Here is a 23,239-nt window from a genome sequence, read left to right on the forward strand (position 1 = left end):
ATTTGGCCATTATTTACTAACTGGCACATCAGTATGGTGCCAAAAGCATGTCTCTTTTTATTCCCATTCAGCAGCAATAAACTGATTCATATCAACATTAATAGTATACATGAGTTGTATTGTCTGGCTGGGAACAGCAACATTAGTTGATTGTTGAAAGATTGTTAGTTTGTGTTTTCTGCATTATTTCATTTTCAGGAGGAATCCTATTTAAAAAAAAAAACAAACAAAAAAACAAAACAAAAAAAAAAAAACACAACTATTTGACAGTGTTTCTTTGTGGCATTTCCAAAGTGTACTCACTAACCTGTCTGACACCTGGATAGAGATGTAGCTGTAGGGCATTTGTCAGGCAGGAGCGCAGTGTCTTAAATTTCTGCCCCCTGATGGATCCCACTGTCAGGCTGCCTCTGCTCCTGGCTATTGTTTCCCTAATGTGAGATTTGGCTGATCCCCTCGAGGACGGAGGACGACTCAGTACAAGCCAGAACAAATAACACTGATTACATATAGCGGGATCATCTGAGATGATGATGGTGATGGTGATGAGAATTGGAATAAGAGCCCATCTACGCCTCACTGCCCTTGTCGCAGGCTTTATGTAAAAATGAGAGCTCCCTCCAGAAATTTAATTCAAAGTAATGGAATATGGGTAGAGATCCCAGAAGTTAGGGCACGCTGCACGTCTCTTTCAAGGATTTTAAAGAGCACAAGTAATTCCCATGTCTCCTGCAGCGGCAGCCCATACTAAACGCTTAGATATTTTTGGAAAACAGAGATCTGCACTGCGTTGAAAAGGCAGCAGAAGATGTGAGGTGGTGATTACAGGCGTCTGGGCCTGCTGAATCATCGCTTGCTCTCTTGGCTGGTTCTCTCAAAGCAGCAATCTGCAAAATACAAACATCTCAAATAGGCCTCTTTGTATTTGAATCCGCAGTTTAGTGTCGAACAGGGAGCAAAAACATCAACAGTTTTATAAAGGTCACTCACCCGCAGAGAGACACTGAGCTCAAGAGCCCCGAATGCATCCCTAAAACAAGAGAGATTAACATCTGAGAGGAGCGAATCTAAACAAAGAGGAGCTGTGATTTATGTATGTGCTATGATTTTATGCAGCTTTTTGTTTTGGTGTTATTTGAAACTCTCTTGTCTCCCCAGAATGTGTTATCACTTGAAGCTGAGTTGCTGTCATTTCAGATCACAGCGTAGAAAAGAGGAGAAATCAAGGGGGTGAGGGGAAAGTTAAACAGATCAGAGTCATGGTTTTGACTGTTTATTGGAGATATGGAGAGTCCTTATCTGAATCCTTATCTGAGGCTTGGGTTCAAACACATTCTCCAACAGTAGACTTGGAACTGAAATTACTCTCACATGCAATCATGGTGATTCATTTACCAGCAGTTAAAATTTAGATTTGGTGTATTTGGCTTTCCCTGTTGTCCGTCTGTCGCCTGTTACAAATAGGTGAGGTTGTCCAAAGCTGCCTCCTAGACCCTCATCCACCTTTATTCCCCTTAAAGGATAATGACTCCAGCTGGTACCTCAAATTCAACAAGGAGAGTTCTTTCAAACAAGAACAAGTGATTTGATTGGACACCACCAGGGTGTGTTTGGGGTGACTTATCTTGATGATCCTTGCGGGAGGTGTGCAGCGGCGATGACACCGCGGCGGCAGCAGGGCGCTGATGTGTGACTGCATGCGTGGTCCTTGTGACAGGGAAAAACCTGTGGGCAAAACAGACGTGGCAGCACATTGTTTTGATCAAGAGATGATGCCACACGGTATTTAGAGTCTTGTAGAATGATATTGACTCTACCAGAAGAGCTGTTGCCATTTCAAGGACATAAACAAGCATGAGTAATATTCAGATTTGTCAAACTGGATGTTTCCCAGGTTCATCTCGGCGAAGGGGGGCAGGGGTCTGATGGATGAATAGGACAATGTTTGTGAGAGCTGCTCCACCTGGCTTTGCTCTGACATGTTTTTTACTGCCTGTAGAACATACGGCACTTCCTCTCGATCACATTTTTTCTTCTTTACTAATGTGCAGTAAGACAGGAAAGGGATGTGACAGTACACTCAGAAGCTTACTGTATGACTCAGGATGATGAAACTGTTTGCAACGATCAAAAAACCATCCAGTCCTCCAAAATAAAAAAGTTGCACGTTCATTTTGGAACGTTGCCATATGACAGCAATTGTAATAGCTCAATAATTAATTAGAAAATTTGAATGACACAGGCGGCAAACTATATTCAGAGATCTTTATTTCTCGCCTGCTCTCAAAGGAGGAGAGTATGAAAATAATTCAACACAAAGTCTTACTTTGAAGTGTAGCGCATTATGCAAACCAAAAGGATTTCACGAGATTTCATTTGGAAACTGTACCTGAGTCAGTAGAACCGGTTCAGTGCATAAGCAACTGTAGTGGTAGCTCTTCTTTTCACACCAAAAATAAAGAAAACCACATATATTCAGTGCCAATAGAACAGGAGACATTTGGTTTAGTCATATTTCATAAAGTGAAAAATGCAGGTGTACAGAATCTGTAAATATCGGACGGACTAAATAATCATCAGCAGCAAACGTTAGTCTCTCGGCCATCTTGTACAGACATAACGGAAGTAATAGAAAATAGCCTCACATGAAAACAGGTGAGTTGCTCAAAAGGGAAGTCTCCACTTCCTGTTTTGCTCTCGTGTCATTTTTCCTTGGAACACCTCTCAACTTGGGGATTCCATCTAGCGACTTCAGTGTGATCACCGTATTTCTCACTAGGCTACAACTGTCTCAGTGGATCCTATAAACATGGGAACAATTTCAACATTTTGAGGCTTTAATCGGGTTTAATTTTGTGCTGCTCTCGCTCTCCCTCTTTCTCTGCGACGATGTGTAGCGCCCGTGCCTCGAGTTTCCGTATCCTGTCATATTACAGATGTGAAGTGTGAATCCCAGGTTTTCCCCGAGTAATCCCACTGATGGGAAGTAAACATAGAAGATGGAGCCAGCTCTGTTTCTTCAAGCTTCTTTCATAATGCAGCTGAATTAAAAAGAGCAGAAAAGGCTGGTAAAAGGTAAGACCGGTGCCAAGTCTTCAACGGCCTCGCTTTATTTACTCAGACAGTCAATCTGTGAGGCTTGGCCTGCCAGAGGGAGCACGCTGTCTTCACGTCCGCACCATTTCATTCTTCTGTTCCTCCTCCTGCCGCCCAAGGTGGTCTGGTGGAGTTATCTCTCTGTGCCTGAGATCAGAACAGGGAGAGGACGATGAGTGGAGGGGAACAGCGTGATGGATGAATGAGGACGCGTGTGTATGTGCATCTTTTTTTTGTGCACGCGTGTGGTCATTTTCAGTCGCAGGCGCTCCGGCATTGAAAGTGACAGTAGTGAATGTTAATGGCGAGTTTAGCAGCGTCCTCCTCACCAAAATGGAGGGAAGCTGAACGTGACAGGAGACTGAACCCGTGACGACAGCGTCCTGAGACAAAACAGTGATATGAATGAAAACGAATAATGCAAGAGGAAGGAAGTGATGCAACTTCTGACCATATGACCTCACCGGTGGATTCGCATGAAGGCATGTCAGAGCTAGTGAGATGTTGGGACATCATGGATTTGTCAAGTAAGTCTCAAGCTGTTTTGACTTTTTTTCAGTCTTGTGTACAATGAGAAAAAAAGTTTAAAATATTGATCATCAGCCACAGTTGGCTCTTCTCTAACTGAATCCTGCCGCACTTTTTGGTAGTATTTCACCACAGGTCAAACACAGTGGTTATGCAAGAGTATAAAGTTGTCTTTGGAGGTTTGAATTCCCACAGATTTGAGTGGAGACTTTTCCTTCTGGAGCTACTGAAAAAACTCCTCTGGTTTTCTTATGCTGTCTGGTTTCTTGCTGTATTTCTCCCTCGTCAGTGTGGATGCCAGTGTTATTCCAGGGCTCTGTCTGCTCCGCTTTGCTATATTTGCTTTCATTTTTTTCATTGCGCTCTTCCACTCTTTAGTTCTGTGTAACCTCGCACCATGTCAAGATCCAGTCTGCCACAGACCTCAGCTTATTTATAGATTTTATAATCGCAGGCTCGATCTTGTATTCACCCATTCTGAATGATGAAAAGCACATTGCTTTTTTTTTTGTTTTTTTTTTAGATCTACAAAGCAGAGCAGCCTGCTGCATTTTCAAGTTGCTGTTGATAGGCATCATGAAGAGACTATTTTATGATCGAGTGGCAGCTTTCAGTCACGTATCAAGCGGGGCTGGGTGTCAAACCTCAACATTTTATCTGTAGCAGGATATCAAAAACAACAGTTGAAGCAGGCATTGAATATCTGGCCCAATCTGCAGTCTCTTCTTTTCTTGTTATTTGATCAGAGTTTCAAATTGAAATACATTTTTTCCTACTTAAGACTTTATTCATTGTTTGGCTTTTCAACTGTAACTTCTTTGCCTCGTGAAGACTATAGAGAAGAAAGTTAGAATGCTAGCATGCCAAACTGAAATGGTGAACATGGTAAACATATCTGAAAAACATTAGCATGTTAGCATTGCCATTGTTAGCATGCCAACAGGGTTGACTTTAGCTTTCGGGTCAAAGCGCTGTGCTGAGGTTCCGCCTCACTGAGCCACCAGCAAGACTTCGACTGAAACGCAGTGGAGTGCAAAAACTTGATGCAAAGCGCATGATGCATCATGTAAAAGTCATACTGAGAAATCTTACTGCTGCTGAAATATGATCACATGATCAGGTTCCTCTCCACCAAATGTGCAAGTGTGGCACTAAAGGTGGCCGCAGTTAACCAGTCAGTATTCAACTCTAGGTTCTAGTCTTTGGGCTTCATGAACAACAAGGTGCCAGTGTGTATGGAGAGGCTTGTTGTCTGCTGAGTTATACTCTGCATCCTTTTGCCACTATGGTTTATATTAACCAGTGGTACGCAGACTTTGCCAGCGTTTCACAGATGGTGCCATTTTTCTTTTTCGCTTGGCACAGATGGCAGAAGAGGAGGAAATTATGGGTTTAAAGCACATGAGCTGAGTATGTGTGTAATTGGAAGGGGATGTTACGTATGATTAAATTGTCTTGTTTGATTTAATTATTGCCTATCGGACACTTTTTTTTGTTGGTCAAAATCAACTTCACCATGTAGTCAGAATTTTTCTGGAAAATAATAGAAAAAGAAATTTTTCCAATCATGCAACTGGTGTTTTTCTTTTTCAAATGATTCTATGTTCTACCTTCTAGACATTAGTTTAAGTTTGTGCTTGTACAGAATAACTTGACTCCACCACAGGGAAAATGCAGAGTTCATGTTTTTGTCAAAGTTTTGTGTTTTACTTTCTTTTTTTTTTTCATGTTTTTTTCATGTGACTTCATTGATGAGCCATTCTTAAACTGCAACACCTACACAACCTGAACATAGGATGGAACCAAGTTAGCCTCAAATCACTCACATTAGACTTTTCTCTTCCATTGGAGACGTTGCTTTTAACTTTAGCTGCTTATTCTTAAATCTTGCACAGATGTTACTGAGACCATCTGCCTGTAGCTTGTTTTAAAAGATGTGGAACTGGCTGTTTGTTGTGCCCCCGTGTCCTTATTCATGCCCCAGGGTGTCTTTCTGCAGGTTACAGTGCAAGCACGGGCATGTCACTCAAACATTCCACTGATGCTCTAAACACACACACACACACACACAGACACACACACACACACACAGAGCTTTCCCTCTCTAAGATGAAAACACACACTCTGAAGATGAAACAGTCAATAATGTATTCTGTTTAAGCTGCAGAGACACAAATTGAAGCTGCATGGGAAATTCTAGTTGTGTGTGTGTGTGCATTTATTTGCTTTGCATGTTTGCAATACAATACTGTATGTGTGTAGTTACTGACAGAGAAGGGCTTCACTCAGCTTGGAGAATATGAGTTTGGGGATTGGAGGCTTAGGCGCTGGGGTCTCATGCGATCCCAGCCCTCTATCTTTTCTGGGCCTCTGGCTTGACAGACCTCAGCTGGTGAATGTACTCTGTATCAGTTTGTATATTTATGTTTTCTCTGCAAGTATACAGTTTGTGTGTGAAGGGGGAATGGGGCTGCGCTTTGCTGTGACTTTGAAATGAGGGATTTTATGTGTGTTCTTTGCAGTGCATGCGTAGGGGTCTTGTGAGAGATAGGTCCGGACTTTACACTGTGGAATGTGATACTGTGCTGTCAGCTCTCCCCCGGAGCTAGGAAAATAAGGGGGGCAGAAAGTACAAGGCCATGATGACAGGGAGAGGGAGTTCACTGATGTTGGTTTGCGTGATTAAAAAATGAAGACGTATTGTTCAAAGAAGGTTCAGATTAACATTTTAGATCCATTTCATGTTTGAAAATACCCAGGTTCTGGGTATCTTACCCAGGCAAAATGGAAATAAAATACCAAGATTCAAATACAACCAAAAAAATATTTCCCCCCGTAGCTCTGCATCTAAAGCTGGTGATATAATAATAATAAAGTCAAACATTTCAAAGTCTGGGTACACTTAACTGCAAAAACTGACATAGAGAGATTTGCAGCAAAATACTGCACAGTCAGCATAAAGTAAAAATACTAAACAAAAAAACTTTAGGACAACCTGCCAGTGCCAGTCATATCATCTTTGTATAAATGCAGCCCGGCGTGACAGTTCAGGCTGGCTAAATGCTGAACGAAAGCAAATATTTTTTCCACCACCTCATGTTTGGTTTTGCTGCGGCTCCAGCTGAGCCTCTCAGCAAGGAGCAAACACCTTTTTTCGCTCACAGCAAGAGGAAGAATGAGTCGGGAGAGGGTCAGTCAAAGTCACAGAGCAGTGACAAAGCACATGGTGAAAAACCTACATCATTTCGGAACTGAAGAATCCCTTTGGTTCACTCCACGATTCGAACCATGAGTTTGCCATATTTCTATATTTTAGCCCTCACTAGACTTTACTAAGATGGGTATCCTACCTTCCAGAGAGCCTGGGGAAATGCTGACTCCATGTTTTTGTCAAATTTGGTTGTCCTTCTGAGATTACAGAGCTGTGAGCAGGGACTCTGCAACGACTCTCTTTGGTGGTCCGTTGAAGGACCTCTGACCTCTGACATTCTTGGACATTTGTGAGCTATGTCGTGTGAGAATCACCCCTAGAAGATCACAATAAACAAATGGATTTTGTGAATTAGACAAGCAGGATTTGGTTGCTCCTTATTTGGCTGTTTTGCAACGAACTTCAAAGTCTTTAAATGTAGGATTTTTTTTTCCTGTTCGACTGAATCTAATCCACAACTAATAATGTAACTGAAAGAATCTGAATTTAAAAACTGAAAAGCACATGCAATTTGTAGTTAATGGGCAAAAACAAAAAACATGCTAAATTAGCTGTATGGCCCTTTAATACGTTCCTAGTTCCAAGGCTTCCTTTCTATTTGGGCACCTTATTAATGCCATTGTATAATGTCAGATTCCAATTAGCCTGAACAGAGCAGGTTAGTCTGAGCAAGTGGGTACAAATTCTCGGCACAGGGTGACCCAGTTGTCAACAGCCTTTACAAGGTGTGCGAGAGGAGCACTCATTGTCATGAGCCTTTTTTAGATGGAAGCAGAGGTGTAGAGGAGGAAAGAGACTTTTCACTGGCCTGCATGTGGAATCCAATTTTATTTGTGTGTGTGTGTGTGTGTGTGTGTGTGCATGACTTGTAGGTGTATGCACATGAGTGAGTGTAAATTCTGAGCGCATGATTGTATGATTGTGCAAAAAAGGTCAGACACTCGTGCAACAGGGAAGTCGGTTTGGTAATCAGGCAGAATTAAGGTCAGTGAGTGTGTGTGTGTGTGTGTGTGTTTGTGTGTAACTTTGATTGTCAGTGGGCTGGCGGGTGCTGAGAGGTGTGGGTGACACACAGCATGAGCCAAAAATAAACACAAGAATCTCAGTTAAACTAATTCAGTGCTCATAACAGAGATCCCAACAATGGATACAACTTAGAGCATCACATCTGAAACAGTTATAACTGTTGTAGTTCAATAGTGTTGAAATAAAAGTGTTGCGCTGGAAAAATTTAAATGACAGTAATCAAGTTTGTGTATGAATAGGACTCATAAATTAGCGTATTTGCTTTTGAAGGATTTAAATGTAGCCGGATCTTTTTGTTTTGAGCAGATGGGTTTAATGTTCCCTTGTTCTGAAGATTAAGGCCTTTAGTGGATAAAAACACACACAAAAGTGTTTTTCAAAGAACCAAAGTGAATTAGTGAAATTAAGTAGGAAATGTATCTTTAAAGGGATAGTTCATTATTTTTTGGAAATATTCACTTCCTTGCTGTAGGTTATAAGAAGATTGACACCACTTATGTTTAATATGAAGCTACAGCCAGCAGTTAGCTTAGCTCAGCGCAATAACTGGAAACAGTTGGAAACAGCTTTAATGAGCTGCTCCAGCAGATTTTGTTACTGTTTGACAGAGCTGGTGTCTATCTGATCATCCAACTCTCGACAAGAAAGTGTGTTTTCCAAAATGTTATTTCAATAAGACCAATACAAAAATACAGTGTACCAGGAGAAAAATTTGTGCGCTGGTCATCTCTGCAGAGCCAATGGCTAACATGTGTGGCAAAGTTTCATCATAATGCACATCTAGAGGAGGTAAATGGACACAGAAGTGACACGTTGACTGTTTAGACCCCATGGGGAGTGCAGGGTGAGCGCTTTGACTTACTTCTTACTAAATACTGCTTATTGAGGCCTGATCTGGATGTTAAACGCCCCATGCTGTACCAGCAGTGAGGGAATAACACACAGATCAATGTCCCGACTGCTCTGTTGATTGCTGCTCAGCAATAGACAGATAAGGAGAGGGAGGAGAGAGTCATACAGAGATGATGAGAGGTATAAAAAGGCAGAGAGATGGAGAATCTGAGAGGGCACTGTCCGTTTCCACAGCTATAGGCCATTAGCACCTACAGTTGGCAGCAATCCTGACCAGTCTCCCCCCAACAGCCCAGTCACGAAGCAGAGGAAGATGAAGGCAGAGTGATGATATCATACATTTTGCATGCACTTGCTTCAGTGAAGCCACAAGTCCTCTTCCTGTCCTCATTTAACCCGAACATAGTGAAGTTCTCATATCTCCAATCGTGAGACATCACGACATGTTTCCAACTGAAAAAAAAAAAGAAAACAAACAAACAAAAAAAAAAAAACAGTTGCATGAGGATTGGGCAGATCCTGTTTGCCTCAAGAGACTCTTACAAATGTGTGTGTTTTTGGCAGTTGTAATGTGCCATCTTGAAATGAAGTGTAATAACTGGCCTGTCAGACAAAACAAAACTGGTGTGTGTCCATCAGAATGAGATTCTCAGTCACATGGACTTTTCTGTACCCTACGTGTTTGTCTGCGTGTGTACATATTTGAGTATGCTTATGTGTTCATTAAATTGTATGTTCAATTTAATGCATAAACCGTAGACTGTATATAAAAATAGACAAAGTGCCTTTAACCTGCATTCTATCCAATGAGCATCAAGGGATGACTCCACTGGTTGCAAAAAGAAGTCTGATTGTATTGAAGTCTATGGGAAAATAGCCCGACTTCTCACCCGATTTATTACCTCAGTAAATGTTTCCTGATGTGTTTATGGTCTCAATCACTAATTTCAAGTTTCAAGTCTTCTTCAATACCACATGATGTTCATTTTTTAAATTATGGTCCCATTTAGAGGAAAATAGACATTAAGCAGAGTATGCATTAGAGCATGGCTACCATGTGATTGACAGACTGTACCACACACCTGTCTGCACTCAGACAATGTTGACAATGGGGTACAGAGCAGGTCAGATCCACCCCTCACTCCTCAGCTCCACCTTCTCGTCCAAATATGGTTTCTTGTGGTTTCAAAAAACCAGGACGGCGATGACCAAATAGCAGACTCAGGGCTTCAAAATGGCAGTTCACAAACCAGTGGGTGACGTCACGGTGATTTGCCACTTGGCATAAACTAGAGCAGATATGTATTTATTCCTAGATTATTATTCTTCTGTTCTGAAAGAGATGACCCATAGTGCATTTTATTTTCTTAATTGAGTGACAACCACTGCAACACATAGACATGGCAATAGTAGTAATACAATGGATTTAGTACAAGTCCTTTGACTCTGTTGTATTTAGGCCTACGATTGATGATTATTTTCATTATCAATTAAACCAGTTGATTAATTAATTGAATAATTGCTGCATCATCACAAGTTCTCAGAGCCCAAGATGACACCAATTCTCATTGCTTGTTTGTTTCTCAAGGAACCAAACATATTTGATTTACTATAATGTAAAACACTTTAATAATAACTGCGGAAACTATTAGAAACCAGACAATATTTGACATTTTTGCTTGAAAAAAAACAGACTCAGCTGTCAGTTAAATATTTGATGAATCTTGCAGCTCTATTTGAGTTTGAAATAGGAAACCAAAAAAGAAAAATTTGACATCGAAACTGCAGTGCAATAGTAGTTTCTTTTCCTTTCCTTTTTCGTTTGTCTTAGTTTCTTAAGTGAAGGAGCCACTGATGAAGAAACCGGGTAGCGATTGACTGTCTGCTTGTCCTTTTAGGAATCCAGTGTCTGTGCCAAATCTCACTTCTCTTTTTTTCCCTCATTTCATTTTCAGTTTTATTCAAGTCACACGCTTTACCCTCATTGTTTAGCCAAAATGAAGAGTGAATGTCCACAAACAATTAGAAGCCAAATCATCACAAGTCCCCTTCTGTCAATGGACGCTATAAATACACATAACTGCTGAAATGAGTGTTTGTCCTCATGATAGGAGTTGTCATAACATAATCTTATTGTGCAGTTTACTGCAAACAGAAGGCGCAGCAGATTAAGAATTTGATTGTGCAACGCCACTTGTTCCCGGTATGACAGTAAAGCTTTGAATCTAGAGTGACTCATTGAGGACATTATAGGCGGAGAACTGGACAGAGCAGGACAAGTAGGCCATGACTGTCTAGTGAAAGCAAAGAGAGCACCCTCATCCCTCTAAATAAGCCATTTTCATTACTGAGAGAAAAGACGCTCCACTTCATGTTTATCTGATAATATTTATTTATTCAGCTCTGGTTTGTCTGTAACGGCAGATGAGAATGAGGAAAAAAAAAAAAAAAAAATCACAGTTGTTACCATATGAAGTTCAGGTTCTGACAAAAATAGGAAATATTCCAGGAAACAGCCGAATCAAGTCAACGAGAAAAACTGCGAAGACACGTCTAATGCATGTCAGTTGTCCCCATCACCTCAGGTAATTAGTATTCACACTGTATTCACAGACACCCCATGCTGAGACTAATAAAAGTCCCTCAGGCCGTGCGTATGTGTGTGAGTGTTAGAGTGTGGGAAACAGGTGCACACTTCCCCATTTGCTTGTCTTTGTTTACATTGCTTGTGGCTGTGAGGAGGGTATTTGGTGTTTGTGTGTGTGTGTGTGTGTGTGTGTGTGTGTGTGTTGTTGTTGTTTATACTGTGGAAGAAGCATTCCTGGTACTGGAGACAATGCCAGCCCCTGTGGTGCAGCCACAGCCTCCTTCCTACCTGCCACTTACACACTACACCAGACTCTAGAGACCCATAGACCCATAATGTGTGTGTACGTGTGCGTGCGTGGGTGCGTGCGCTGCTTCATGGAGCCGCCTGCTATCACAGACAGAGCAGATGGAGGGGAGGAAAAAAGTGGAGATGAAAGGATGAGAAATGGAAGTCTGGCTACGGATGCAGGGAAAGTAACGAAGGGAGAGGGGGTTGGGGGGGGGGGGGGGGGGGGGGGTAGATAAGCAAAGAGATAGTGATAGCAGACATGAGCCTGGAGAGGTCAAGGTGAAAGCTGGAGGGAGTGACAGGTGTTTACGAGACAGAGAGCTATACATCTGGATGCTGGAAGAAGATATATGGGAAGGAGGAGGAGGAGAACATCGGGGTGGAGGAGGAGGGTTGTCGTGATGGTCAGCTAAATCTTGAGGCTGGCCAGGCGCCGTTAGATTAGCAGATAACTGCGCAGCAATCCGATTAGAGGCTAGTTTATCAAACAGTGATGCTTGGAGCACTGGAGTGGAACACAGGTGAAGGCCAAACCTGTGCATCCCAGGACGATCGCAGACTGGGGGCACAAGCGTACACACATGGACCCACACACAGACACACGCGCGCACACGCACTGCTTGCTAATATCGTTAAATGCTTTCCTGTCTGTGCAGGAGTTTGTCCTTGTAAGAGCATGTGCTACTCCTTCCTCTCCTCCTGCTCGGCCCCTCCCTCCCGCATCCCGACCTGCCGCCAGACGAGGGAGAGATAGAGGAGGAGAGGAAGGAGGATCACATTTCCCAGAGTCAACGCTGCATAGGTGATATAGGAACCTAGCAGGCAGCTATCAGTCATAAGCATCTTGCCAAGCACCTCCACAGTCTCCTCCCCTACTTCAAGTATTGATTTCAGGCTGACAGGAGCTGTGATTGCCAGCGGAGATGTAGCGGTGTGTGTGCCTGCCCTGCCTCCTGTTATACCTCTGTATGTTATGGCTGTCATGTATGTAGGGCCATTAGCATGCTTGTTGTATCAGGTCAGTTACTACATCCCTTATTGATGGAGCTCTTGGCTGGAAATAAATTGAAAGAGAGGCCTGCACTGTGGAAATGTTATTGACTTGAGCTGGGGCTGTGAAGTAAAGTATATCCCTGCAGCAAGGTGAAGGGGCCACACATGCCTACGGGGGCCCCAGCTGTTAGCAATGCAAAGTAAGAGGACCACAGACCCTGGATGAGCTATATTGAAATGAAGCAGTGTGCACTTTATGATAGAAAATGTCACCGACACATCAGGCAGCAAATTGATAATGTAGTGCAGCAGATAGCAGTGCAGGGAAGCAACCAAGATGAAAAGAAAAATACTACAGTGGTGCCCAGAAATGACACGATAAACAAGAAACAGTTGGATTTATTGCCAAACTTCCTAAAATAACATCAGTGTTTGGAATGACAAGTTTCTGTCAGCTGTGAAAATTGCAGCCCGTCGCAGATAGCAGGTGACTATCAGCTGGATAGCCCACTGACAGCTGAACATAGCATCATTTTAGATCAGTAAAGATGTCAGTGCAGCATAGTTTGTTTTTTTGTTTTTTTTTTGCTATCTGGAAGCCTCCAAACAATTTCAGTCACATTTTCTGAGCTCGCGCATAGAGGCATAGAGGCAAAATACACGTCTTCAACCTTTACTTGAGGTGTGTTTAGCTTGTTGCATAGCTGTGCTCTACAAACAATAGGTTTTGGTTTCTGGTGCCACTGAATTACACTGCATAATACTGACCATTGAGCTGTCAGTGATGATGCAAAATCATGATGATAAGTGAGTGTGACTGAAATCGTACTTTACTTCTCACTACTTAGTAATCTATTGAGTATTTATTATGAAGGCAGTAGTGATCGAGGGAGCGATGAGTCAATTCATCACCCTGTTGCCAGTAGCAACCACTCCTGGCACCAGTCCATTACAGTTAACTTACACTGTTACGTGTTTTGTCAGATCTGTAACCAAGCATCTTTTCATGTACTCTCTTTCTGCAGGGTTATTTATGACAGCTGTTTTGTGATTGTTGATTGTTAATTTCTGAACGGTTTTATGTTTGGTTTTCATTGCTAACCAAGCAACCCATCAGGTTAGCTTTCTGATACTTATCAGCACCTCATACAACACAAGTGACTGTTTCTTCCTGGTATAAAGCACAAAGCAAATAATTTGACTACCAGTCTATGTCTATAATTTTGTGAATCCGCTTTCTTTGGTACTGTGCTAACTCATTTCTATCTTATTGTTTTCTGATTTGTAATTGCATTTAATTTGCTCCCTAATACTGTTTTCAAAGGTTCACAGTGGCTTCCAGTAAAAACTTCAGAGGCAAAATACACGTCTTCAACCTTTACTTGAGGTGTGTTTAGCTTGTTGCATAGCTGTGCTCTACAAACAATAGGTTTTGGTTTCTGGTGCCACTGAATTACACTGCATAATACTGAGAGGTGTTTTTATTATTTAACCCACCCTCATTCACTCATATGAATGACTTAGTTATAAAATAAACTGGTACCTGAATGCAAATATAAGTACTGTAATCATAGGCTACTACACTGTACACTAGATTATATATACAGTAGTACGATGTTTATGTGTTCATGCAGCATCTTGACTGTAATTCATTAATTTGAGCTGTAGAGAGAAACGTACAAAGAGGTTAATAGAGTGGCCTGGCTGCCTAACCCTCGCGCATAGATAAAACATAGATCCGCACATGGCTCTCCTGCAGCTTGGAATTTACCGTCCGCTAAGACCTGCTCCTCTCCGCTGACTGGTCAAGCTTTGTGCTGCATGGTGGCGAATAATTCAGTTTAACAGTGGCAGATTTACCACAAACATCTTAGTAATTTTTGAAGCAATGATTTCAGATGGTGGTAGACAACAGCGGGCTTCTTATTTGTTAATTTATTTTGCCAAGGTTAGGGTTAGGGTTGTTTACTAGCTTGTTAGTTAAGCCAATGCTAGCTCTCTGAGTTTGTTAAAACAGCTGTCTCTGTCTTTTTAATGATTCCTACTGATGCATCTTAATTTTACAGAGCAGTGATGTGAAAGCAGGTGGACATATTCTGTATTCATGTGCGAGTCTGAAAGACAACCTCCAGGTATATATTTCCAAAACCATTCAGGTCGTAGCCTCGCCTGCTCCCTGGCTGCGGCGCTGCTTGCATATCAATGAGAGAATGTCTCTGCTGAGCTTCTTCACGTTTGCAAGATGTTTGATGGAGGAGGCACGTAATTTCATGCCTCTAGTCAAACATCCACTGTGTGTCAGTGTTCTCATCAATTCCCCCCCAAAATCTGATTTATTCCTTGAAGGGAGACTGGCATCGCCACCTGACTGGTTTACCCAGTGATTTTCCACTTTAGTCATCCATCAAAATTCATTCTGCTGTTGATTAAAGCTCATCTGCATTAAGCAGGCTGCAGCGTGTGCTATTGTATCGTCAATCATATCTGTGGTGAAAATTTAACCCATAACCATACCCGTAACCTTCATCTGGCCTCAGCCATTCATATGTGCAGAGCCACTCCTAAACACTCTCCATGACAAGGACCAGGCCTTTAAATTAGAAACAGGACTGTGGTGTGAGGCACTACGGAAGCTGGAGATTTACAGAGTAAGGTTATCGTGTATTTTAATACATGCAATATAGTGCAAAGTAGTTTTCCGTGACTGGAGGTTTTCTAATCAGCTGAATGGGTGGTACCAGGTAGAATCTGGGGTAAACTTAGAGCCTTGAAAATGAGCAATCAAAACACCAGGATGATACTGGAATCATTATGCGAGCTCTTTTGTTTATTTGTGTTACATTTTTGTCTGTTTATTTGTGTAGTTACAGAATCATACTTTTTTGTGTCTGGTTTGAGAGCATGACAGAAAGTAAAAGAGGATGTGCAGCTGGAAGTTGTTTTCTCTTCACTTTGAAAAGCAGAAGCTGAAAGCTGAACAATCAGCCGGAAAAAGTGGTGAGTCGACCATTTTTCCTGTGTGCATGTTTGTCTGAGAGAGAGAGAGAGAGAAGGCAAGACGAGACATCTGTGAGGTGATAAGGTTTTCTCTGTGCGTCTGGTTTCTGTGTTGGAGGGATGAGGGACACTGGTGGGATACTAACAGACAAGAGGACCTGGGTGTTGAAAGGACAAAGACCCAAGGGTGAGGAAGATGAAAAATGTGCAGGCTCCGAGGCTAAACACGGGTTGGTGGTCAATGTCTTTTTGACCAACCGATGTGCAGGCTTTCGTCAATATTTATACTTTGCACGCTTGCATCATGCTGACTCAGCTCTCAGAGAGAGAGAAACAAAGACAGAGTCTGTAAGTGCACTAATGGCAGCTCATTCCTCCCCACGTCCTCACTGATGTAACACAATGTGATAGAAATGTATGTGTGCAAAGTGCAATAAAGGCCGACACACTGACGAGAACATGAAGTGAGTGAGGAAAAAAAGAGTGATCCCACTTTTTTATTTTTATTCAAATCTTTTTGTACCTCCGCTTCCAAACGGCGCTCCGTCTGTGCCCTCTTTGCACTTTCATTATCTGCCCTTTCACACTGTCTGAATTAGACACTGTGCTTGAGAACTCCCACAGCTTCACCTACCTTCTCTCACAGCCCCCATCAACCTGTGTATTGATTCCTCTCTGCATTTTCACACTGTTTGGGTAGAGTTAAAGCAGGATGACTCATTTCACCGTGTCCATTGTTTTCCTCATGGACTGGCGGCACACACTGAGATTGGTGTCCTTCAGACCACCTCTGCACAGCTGAGGAACTGAATGTACCAGACTCAATGAGTGGTGCCGGACACGTTATAAGAGAGGAGAAAAAACACTTTAAAAATCCTAAATAGAAGAGTTGCCAAACGCCAAACATGCCGGTCATATGACGACACGTCCCGCCCCTCCCCTGAAACAGCCAATAACAGCGGATATCAAGGGAATCATGTTGTAGCACTGACGCAAGCGCAAAGGAAGCTGTTTTCATGAAACTCTGGGCATACTCTGTGGAAAAACAGCTTTCTAAACCCTCACCAGACATTTTATCAGATTTGACTGGTGTCAGTCTTTTTCTGTGTCTCAATTCATGTACTCCCATACTCATACTTGCTATTTTGGGTGCATAAGTGTGTTCACATTTACAAGTATGGCAACATGCATTGCCCTGTAAGGACCAAGATTGTGGCACTCAAAATGGCCAGAAAACTGAGTGCAAAATGATGAACACTTGCTCACCTTTCCTCAGCCACAACTATATTCCCCTTTAGAATCAAGTTTAGTTCACTTACTTCAGTATTAGTATATTTCTCACCTGAGAGAAGTGAATTAATGCTTGATATATGCTCATAGAGAATGTAGAATAAATATTAAATGCTGAATGTGCCAAAATGTGACTTAACCATCTAATTAAAGGTTCAGAGCTGTTAATTTGTCTTATAAATATGACACAAACATTTCAAAACTGTAAATAGCATGTCTATACTCTTGTTGTGAATAACAGAGCTATTAATGGTCTGTTTATTTATATATATATATATTTATGTAAATTATAAGGAATTCATAACAGGTTGTGGTAGCAAGCACTTTCAGGAGTCGTCTTATCAACCGACTGGGTGTTTCCAAATTTCCAGCCAATCCTTGTTCTTTTGTTTCCGATTGAAGTTGTTCCTTCTTCTGTTGGCTCTTGAGTCACTGACCTTCTTTGAGTGTAAATTAACAGATGAAAGGCACCGCTGAGTTGCTAGGCAGCCAGGCCACTCTATTAACCTCTTTGTACGTTTCTCTCTACAGCTCAAATTAATGAATTACAGTCAAGATGCTGCATGAACACATAAACATCGTACTACTGTATATATAATCTAGTGTACAGTGTAGTAGCCTATGATTACAGTACTTATATTTGCATTCAGGTACCAGTTTATTTTATAACTAAGTCATTCATATGAGTGAATGAGGGTGGGTTAAATAATAAAAACACCTCTCAGTATTATGCAGTGTAATTCAGTGGCACCAGAAACCAAAACCTATTGTTTGTAGAGCACAGCTATGCAACAAGCTAAACACACCTCAAGTAAAGGTTGAAGACGTGTATTTTGCCTCTGAAGTTTTTACTGGAAGCCACTGTGAACCTTTGAAAACAGTATTAGGGAGCAAATTAAATGAAAGCAATTACAAATCAGAAAACAATAAGATAGAAATGAGTTAGCACAGTACCAAAGAAAGCAGATTCACAAAATTATAGACATAGACTGGTAGTCAAATTATTTGCTTTGTGCTTTATACCAGGAAGAAACAGTCACTTGTGTTGTATGAGGTGCTGATAAGTATCAGAAAGCTAACCTGATGGGTTGCTTGGTTAGCAATGAAAACCAAACATAAAACCGTTCAGAAATTAACAATCAACAATCACAAAACAGCTGTCATAAATAACCCTGCAGAAAGAGAGTACATGAAAAGATGCTTGGTTACAGATCTGACAAAACACGTAACAGTGTAAGTTAACTGTAATGGACTGGTGCCAGGAGTGGTTGCTACTGGCAACAGGGTGATGAATTGACTCATCGCTCCCTCGATCACTACTGCCTTCATAATAAATACTCAATAGATTACTAAGTAGTGAGAAGTAAAGTATGATTTCAGTCACACTCACTTATCATCATGATTTTGCATCATCACTGACAGCTCAATGGTCATTTTCGCATCTGTAAATTGTAGAGCATTGCATTGTGGGATTGGTACACCCTCTCTCCCTGTTTACTAGATAGAGCACTATATTTACTGTCTTTATTTGTGTCCAAACTCTGAGTGTGTAGATGTGCCCACAATATCCATCAAAATCCCTAAAAAATTCCACTGTGGGACAACGACAGTAGTTTCATGACATGTCCACTACTTTCTGCTCACAGTCCCACAGTGCAATGCAATTTATTTAATATATGCAAAAAATTCAGTCGCTCAACTCGACAACTGTCAGTGATGAAGCAAAATGATGATGATAAAAAATCTCAGTTTATGAACTGAGTCTATATAAAGTGTATGCACAGTATGTATGTATATAACATAAACTGTTGGAGCCTGAGGAATCCCTTCTTTGTCACACTTCAAAGCAAATATAATTAATTTCATACAGAGGTTTATCAGTCTCAACACTGTTTTGTTTGGAAAGTGACAATACTGTGTTCCTCTCACTAACAATGTGATATGATTATTATTATTAGATCTGTTCTGAATTGTATCTCGGGGAGAGGCCGCTTCCTGTGCTCAAAGTTAGTGCACAGCCTCTTCATTGCTTCTCAATCAATTTGCACTGTTCCCTCAGCAGAAAAGCCATCGGTTTAGACAACAAGTGTATTTAATTAAAACCTCGGGCTTCACTGTGATAACGGTGTTTTTAGATAAGTTGCTCTTTTTATGTCTTGTCCAGATTCATTGTTCCAGCAGACCACCCACTGCAGCACTGCATTATCCATGTGCTATAATCAATGTAACTGTTGTGCCTGCTGCGGCAATAACACTTAGATGATAACACCACCACAGTCCTCGAGCAAATCGAAGTAGCTGCTCTCATAGCCCAAGCTACAGCCAATAAAACTGAAAAACAGCTAATCTGTATGTATATCGCTCATCTTGATATGCTGTCTGATTAACTTTGTTGGATAATCAAATGTAGGACTGATAGCTTGTTATCTAGAATACAATTTATAGCAAAGTCTGTTCCCACGGTAAAATTTCTGGCACCTTTTTGGTTAAAACAAGAATAACCAGTGCTTTTCTGTCTGCTACTGTTGCTGTTAATTGTTTCTGGTTGGGAAAACAAATAATGTACAATGTATCATCATATAAACTGAACAATTATTTATTGAACTGTGTAAACTGGAAGCTGTTTGAGACACTCATTGTGTCTGATGGTGGATAATTCACTTCACAAACAGGTTTAACTCATAAAATGACCATTAATAACATTTAGGTATTGATTCAAATATCATTGTAATATGAATCTGTCTCCATCAGATGTACGACAGAGAAATGTGGATGATGAAATAGTGAAACTGCTGTAGACAGGAAGATTATATCTCTGTCCCTAAATGTACCAGAGCGAACATTAATTCTACTATTAGTCATTACACCTGAAAGTCAAAATGTCTGCTGTGAGACAGGTGTGGAATTTACCTTTTTTTTTAAGACAAATGAGCTGATTTTAATTTAGTAACAATCCATCAGTGCTGCATGTTGTGTGCGCCGTCAAAGGCTCAGAAGAGAGGAGCAAAGTTTTTGCTGTGGGTGAAAAGAAGATATTGAGTCCAGTTTCACATTATTTAGGAAGGATGGGGAGGTGGGTATGCAGGCTTCTTAGTCTGCACAGAACATGTAAGCTCTTAAGCTGTTACAATGAATAGTTGTAAGAACATCAATAGGCTAAGCTTCTTCTAGAAAGGAACAACAAAAGCATTATCTCAAAAGGCTTCTCTCCTCCCATGACAGAGGAAAGCAGATCAGGCCACTTTAGTGCTTTCTTCACCCTCTCTGTTTGGTTCATCGCCACTTAGTATGCATTTTGGATTGGTTCTTGTGATGTCCCATACAGGCTTCGATGGTTTTTGCACGATGCAGGGATGCCCTTGCACCAAGGTTCCCTGCAACAGCAGCAGCTAAAGCCAGAGGAGAGACACCCCAAAAAAAACGTCATCCCAGTTTTTCCTCTCTTGCAAAATGTGTTTTAAACACTTGTCTGAAATTTCACTTTTTCCGCCATTGGATTGAAACCAAAACTGCTTATACCAGAACACTGCCTGCCAACATACCTGCATTATGTAACAAAGCTCTTTCGTTCATCACCTGATGAGCTCTGTTATCTGCTCTACTTCTTCTAACCTCCATTAGCCCAGCAAATCATGTCAGAATCTCCCTCTATTTCTGACGTTATCATTTAATAAATGTGTTCACAATATGCAAAAAAAAAAAAAAAAAAAAAAAAAGATCCAACTTTCTGTGTTTGATAGGTCTCATTTTCTTTTCCCGTTCATAATTTCCCTGTTATCTGTCACAGACAGGTTTGTGAATGAAATAAGAATGCTGGATGCAGCTATGCCCGGCTCTGCTGTAGAAAGGTCACTGCTGATGAATTTCAATTACCGGTATACCAGAAATTGGCAACTGATTGTAATCTGGGTTCAAATGTAGTCAACTGCATTTTGATTGACAACACTGCGCACTTGTTGCTCAGGGAAAAAAAAAGAAGAAGAAGGAAAAAAAAAACATCTGGATGTGAAGGACGGGATGTGGATGGAGCTAGTTAGGGTGTGGGCACTGCTCAGGAGGCATTTCTGAAATCAATAGTATGCAGAGCTGCGATGAAAAGTGCTTTGTGAATAGGCACCCTCTTCTACTCTGTGGGTAAGATTTATATAAAATGAATGTGTATCTATGTATTTTTCTTGAAAGTGAGCAAATCCCTTGTCTCATCTTCCCACGAGTCCAGCTTTAACATAATGTTTGCTCACTGATGACAATCTTATAGGATTATGTAGATATCTGTTTTTTTTTTCTGTCTTCCTTATGTTTTATCAGATTAGCTGCTGAGCATTTGCATTATGTTGTGTGTGTGCATGTGTGTAAAACTGTGTGTGTGTGTGTGTGTGTGTGTGTGTGTGTGTGTGTGTGTGTGTGTGTGTGTGTGTGTGTGTGTGTGTGACCTTGTCCTTCAGGTGCCCTCACAGTGCAACAGAGACCTAAAGGGAAGAGGAGCACTAACAGAGATAGGAGCAATGGAAGAAGGCCTTTCACACTTCCTCCTAACGTCCACTGCAACCGTGTAGTAAAACTTCAGTGGTATTGTTATCACCTTGCAGCAGTGTTACAATACTGTTAAATCCCTCCTGCACACTAAGCCTGTACAGTGGAGCAGCAGTGCAGAGCTGGCGTTGCTGTGGTCCTTAATGAGTGTAGTAAATCAGCCAGGATGCTCTCGGATGCAGCATGTTAAATCACAATAAGCCCTTTGTACAGGAAGTGACAAAGGAGCTTCCACTTGCACAGCCCAGTAATTGAACAACTTCTAGTAAACAGTGCAGGCGGAGAGAAATAACAAAAACACAAGACAAATGATGGTCATATTTAGCTCTGGTGAGGATGGAGTATCCTTCAGATGAGTCTATTCAGACCTGGAAAAAAAAATACCAATAGGATGGAAGGATGGAAGGAGGGAAGGAAGGAAGGAAGGGAGGGGTCATGGGTGAGTAGCAGATGGATGAGGAGGGGAGTGCTCTGTAGGATCCTGACTGCATGTGACCGTCCAGTGCACTGGCCTCAAATCCTGCTGAGTTCACTGACATTTTTCATTTCAGCTCAAAAACCCTTAGTCCTGTCCTTTTTTCAAAGGGGCAGAAGAATTACTGGGTCTTCCAGTGTTAAATGTGGAAACATTATTGTAAGCCACAATTGAGCAGGATTTGTCACTACAGGGGGAAGTAGTTTACTTGAATTAATGGAGCTTTGTGTTGTGCTCCTCTGTGCCACTGCATCCCCCCGCCCGCCTACAAGCACAGCTGTTCTGACCCTGGTTTCCCCCCTCTATGCCCTTGTAACACCCACACACTTCAGCCTGGTATGTCAAAGCAGCCACTCCGCAGTGGGATTTTAATTTTTTCCTTTCTGAAGGGCAACGAGTACCGTTTTCTACACGGTATTGTCTCTCTCCATAATTAAGCAAATGCCCAACAAAAGCCTTTGTTGTCCTTGGAGAGATGTGAGTAATGCTGTGACTTTGGGCATAGTTTCTACCTTTGAAATGAGGCCTTCAACTGTGTTTATGTCCTACTTTGGATTTCCCATTCCCTCTCTAAAGGGACTCAACACAAATGTTGGTGGAGAATAGGAAAAGGGTTTCAGGGAAGCTGGGAAATGTTCACTGAAGTGAAGCTGGTTGGAGAAAGTCTTCAGGAAACAGGTCTTACTGCTCCCCACAGAGAATGGTAATGACCAGGGTTGAGTGCCCAGCCCTGCCAGGTCCGCCCTTAAACACTGATGTGGTTCTGCTGCCGGAACTGCTGCTTCTGTAGCTACTGCCAGAAGGCTTACAAGGTTTTTTTGTGCTCCACAGGGAGCTGTAAAGACAACCACATGAAGAGATAACACAACAGAGGACCAAAACGGTGCTTCACTCAAATATCAAAGTCATTATAGGTGCTTCCTCACGTTTTTTCGGATTCCAGTTTCTCTCTGAAGCTGTGTGGAGTTGGATCCAGATCTATATTTTAATGTAGTAGTGTTCACCTTTTAGCTGGTTTTACAACTTCAAATGCAAACAAACATATAACCTCAAGGTGAAGTTGACCTTATCTGAGACAGCCAAAAAAATGACTGAAAGTAAACACTTCCAAACACAGAGAAAGACACTCCAATGAATAAGTGAAATAAGCTTAAATAAGACTCTTTGAAGACCACACTGAGATGGTGGTCCCCATGGAGCTATGGCTATATCCCCTTAAACAACTGCTTTGCATTATGTAAGATTATATATGTGTGTGTGTGTGTGTGTGTGCCTGCTGCAGCATGGTGTACACAACTTGCTTTAATAGGACAGAAGAATAGTTAACTTTGTGAAGATTAACACGGGAGATTGAGGACTT

At 41.6% G+C, this 23,239-nt stretch overlaps 1 protein-coding gene across 2 annotated transcripts in view; it reads left to right on the plus strand.

Annotated features, from left to right (window-relative positions):
- LOC139614432 (inactive phospholipase C-like protein 2) overlaps window positions 1–23,239 on the plus strand; it is a 67,442-nt gene that overhangs the window by 5,829 nt on the left and 38,374 nt on the right. The window contains exon 2 of one of the 2 annotated variants that reach the window (XM_071471697.1): window positions 21,317–21,421. The exons of the other annotated variant lie outside the window; for it this stretch is intronic. Within the exon in view, the coding sequence (XP_071327798.1) occupies window positions 21,317–21,421 (105 nt within the window). The remainder of the gene's footprint in view (window positions 1–21,316; window positions 21,422–23,239) is intronic. 2 annotated transcript variants of the gene reach the window in all.

This window comes from Trachinotus anak, unplaced genomic scaffold (assembly GCF_046630095.1).
Source record: "Trachinotus anak isolate AG129_WGS33_773 ecotype Australia unplaced genomic scaffold, CSIRO_AGI_Tana_v1 ptg000003l, whole genome shotgun sequence".
NCBI lineage: Eukaryota > Metazoa > Chordata > Actinopteri > Carangiformes > Carangidae > Trachinotus > Trachinotus anak.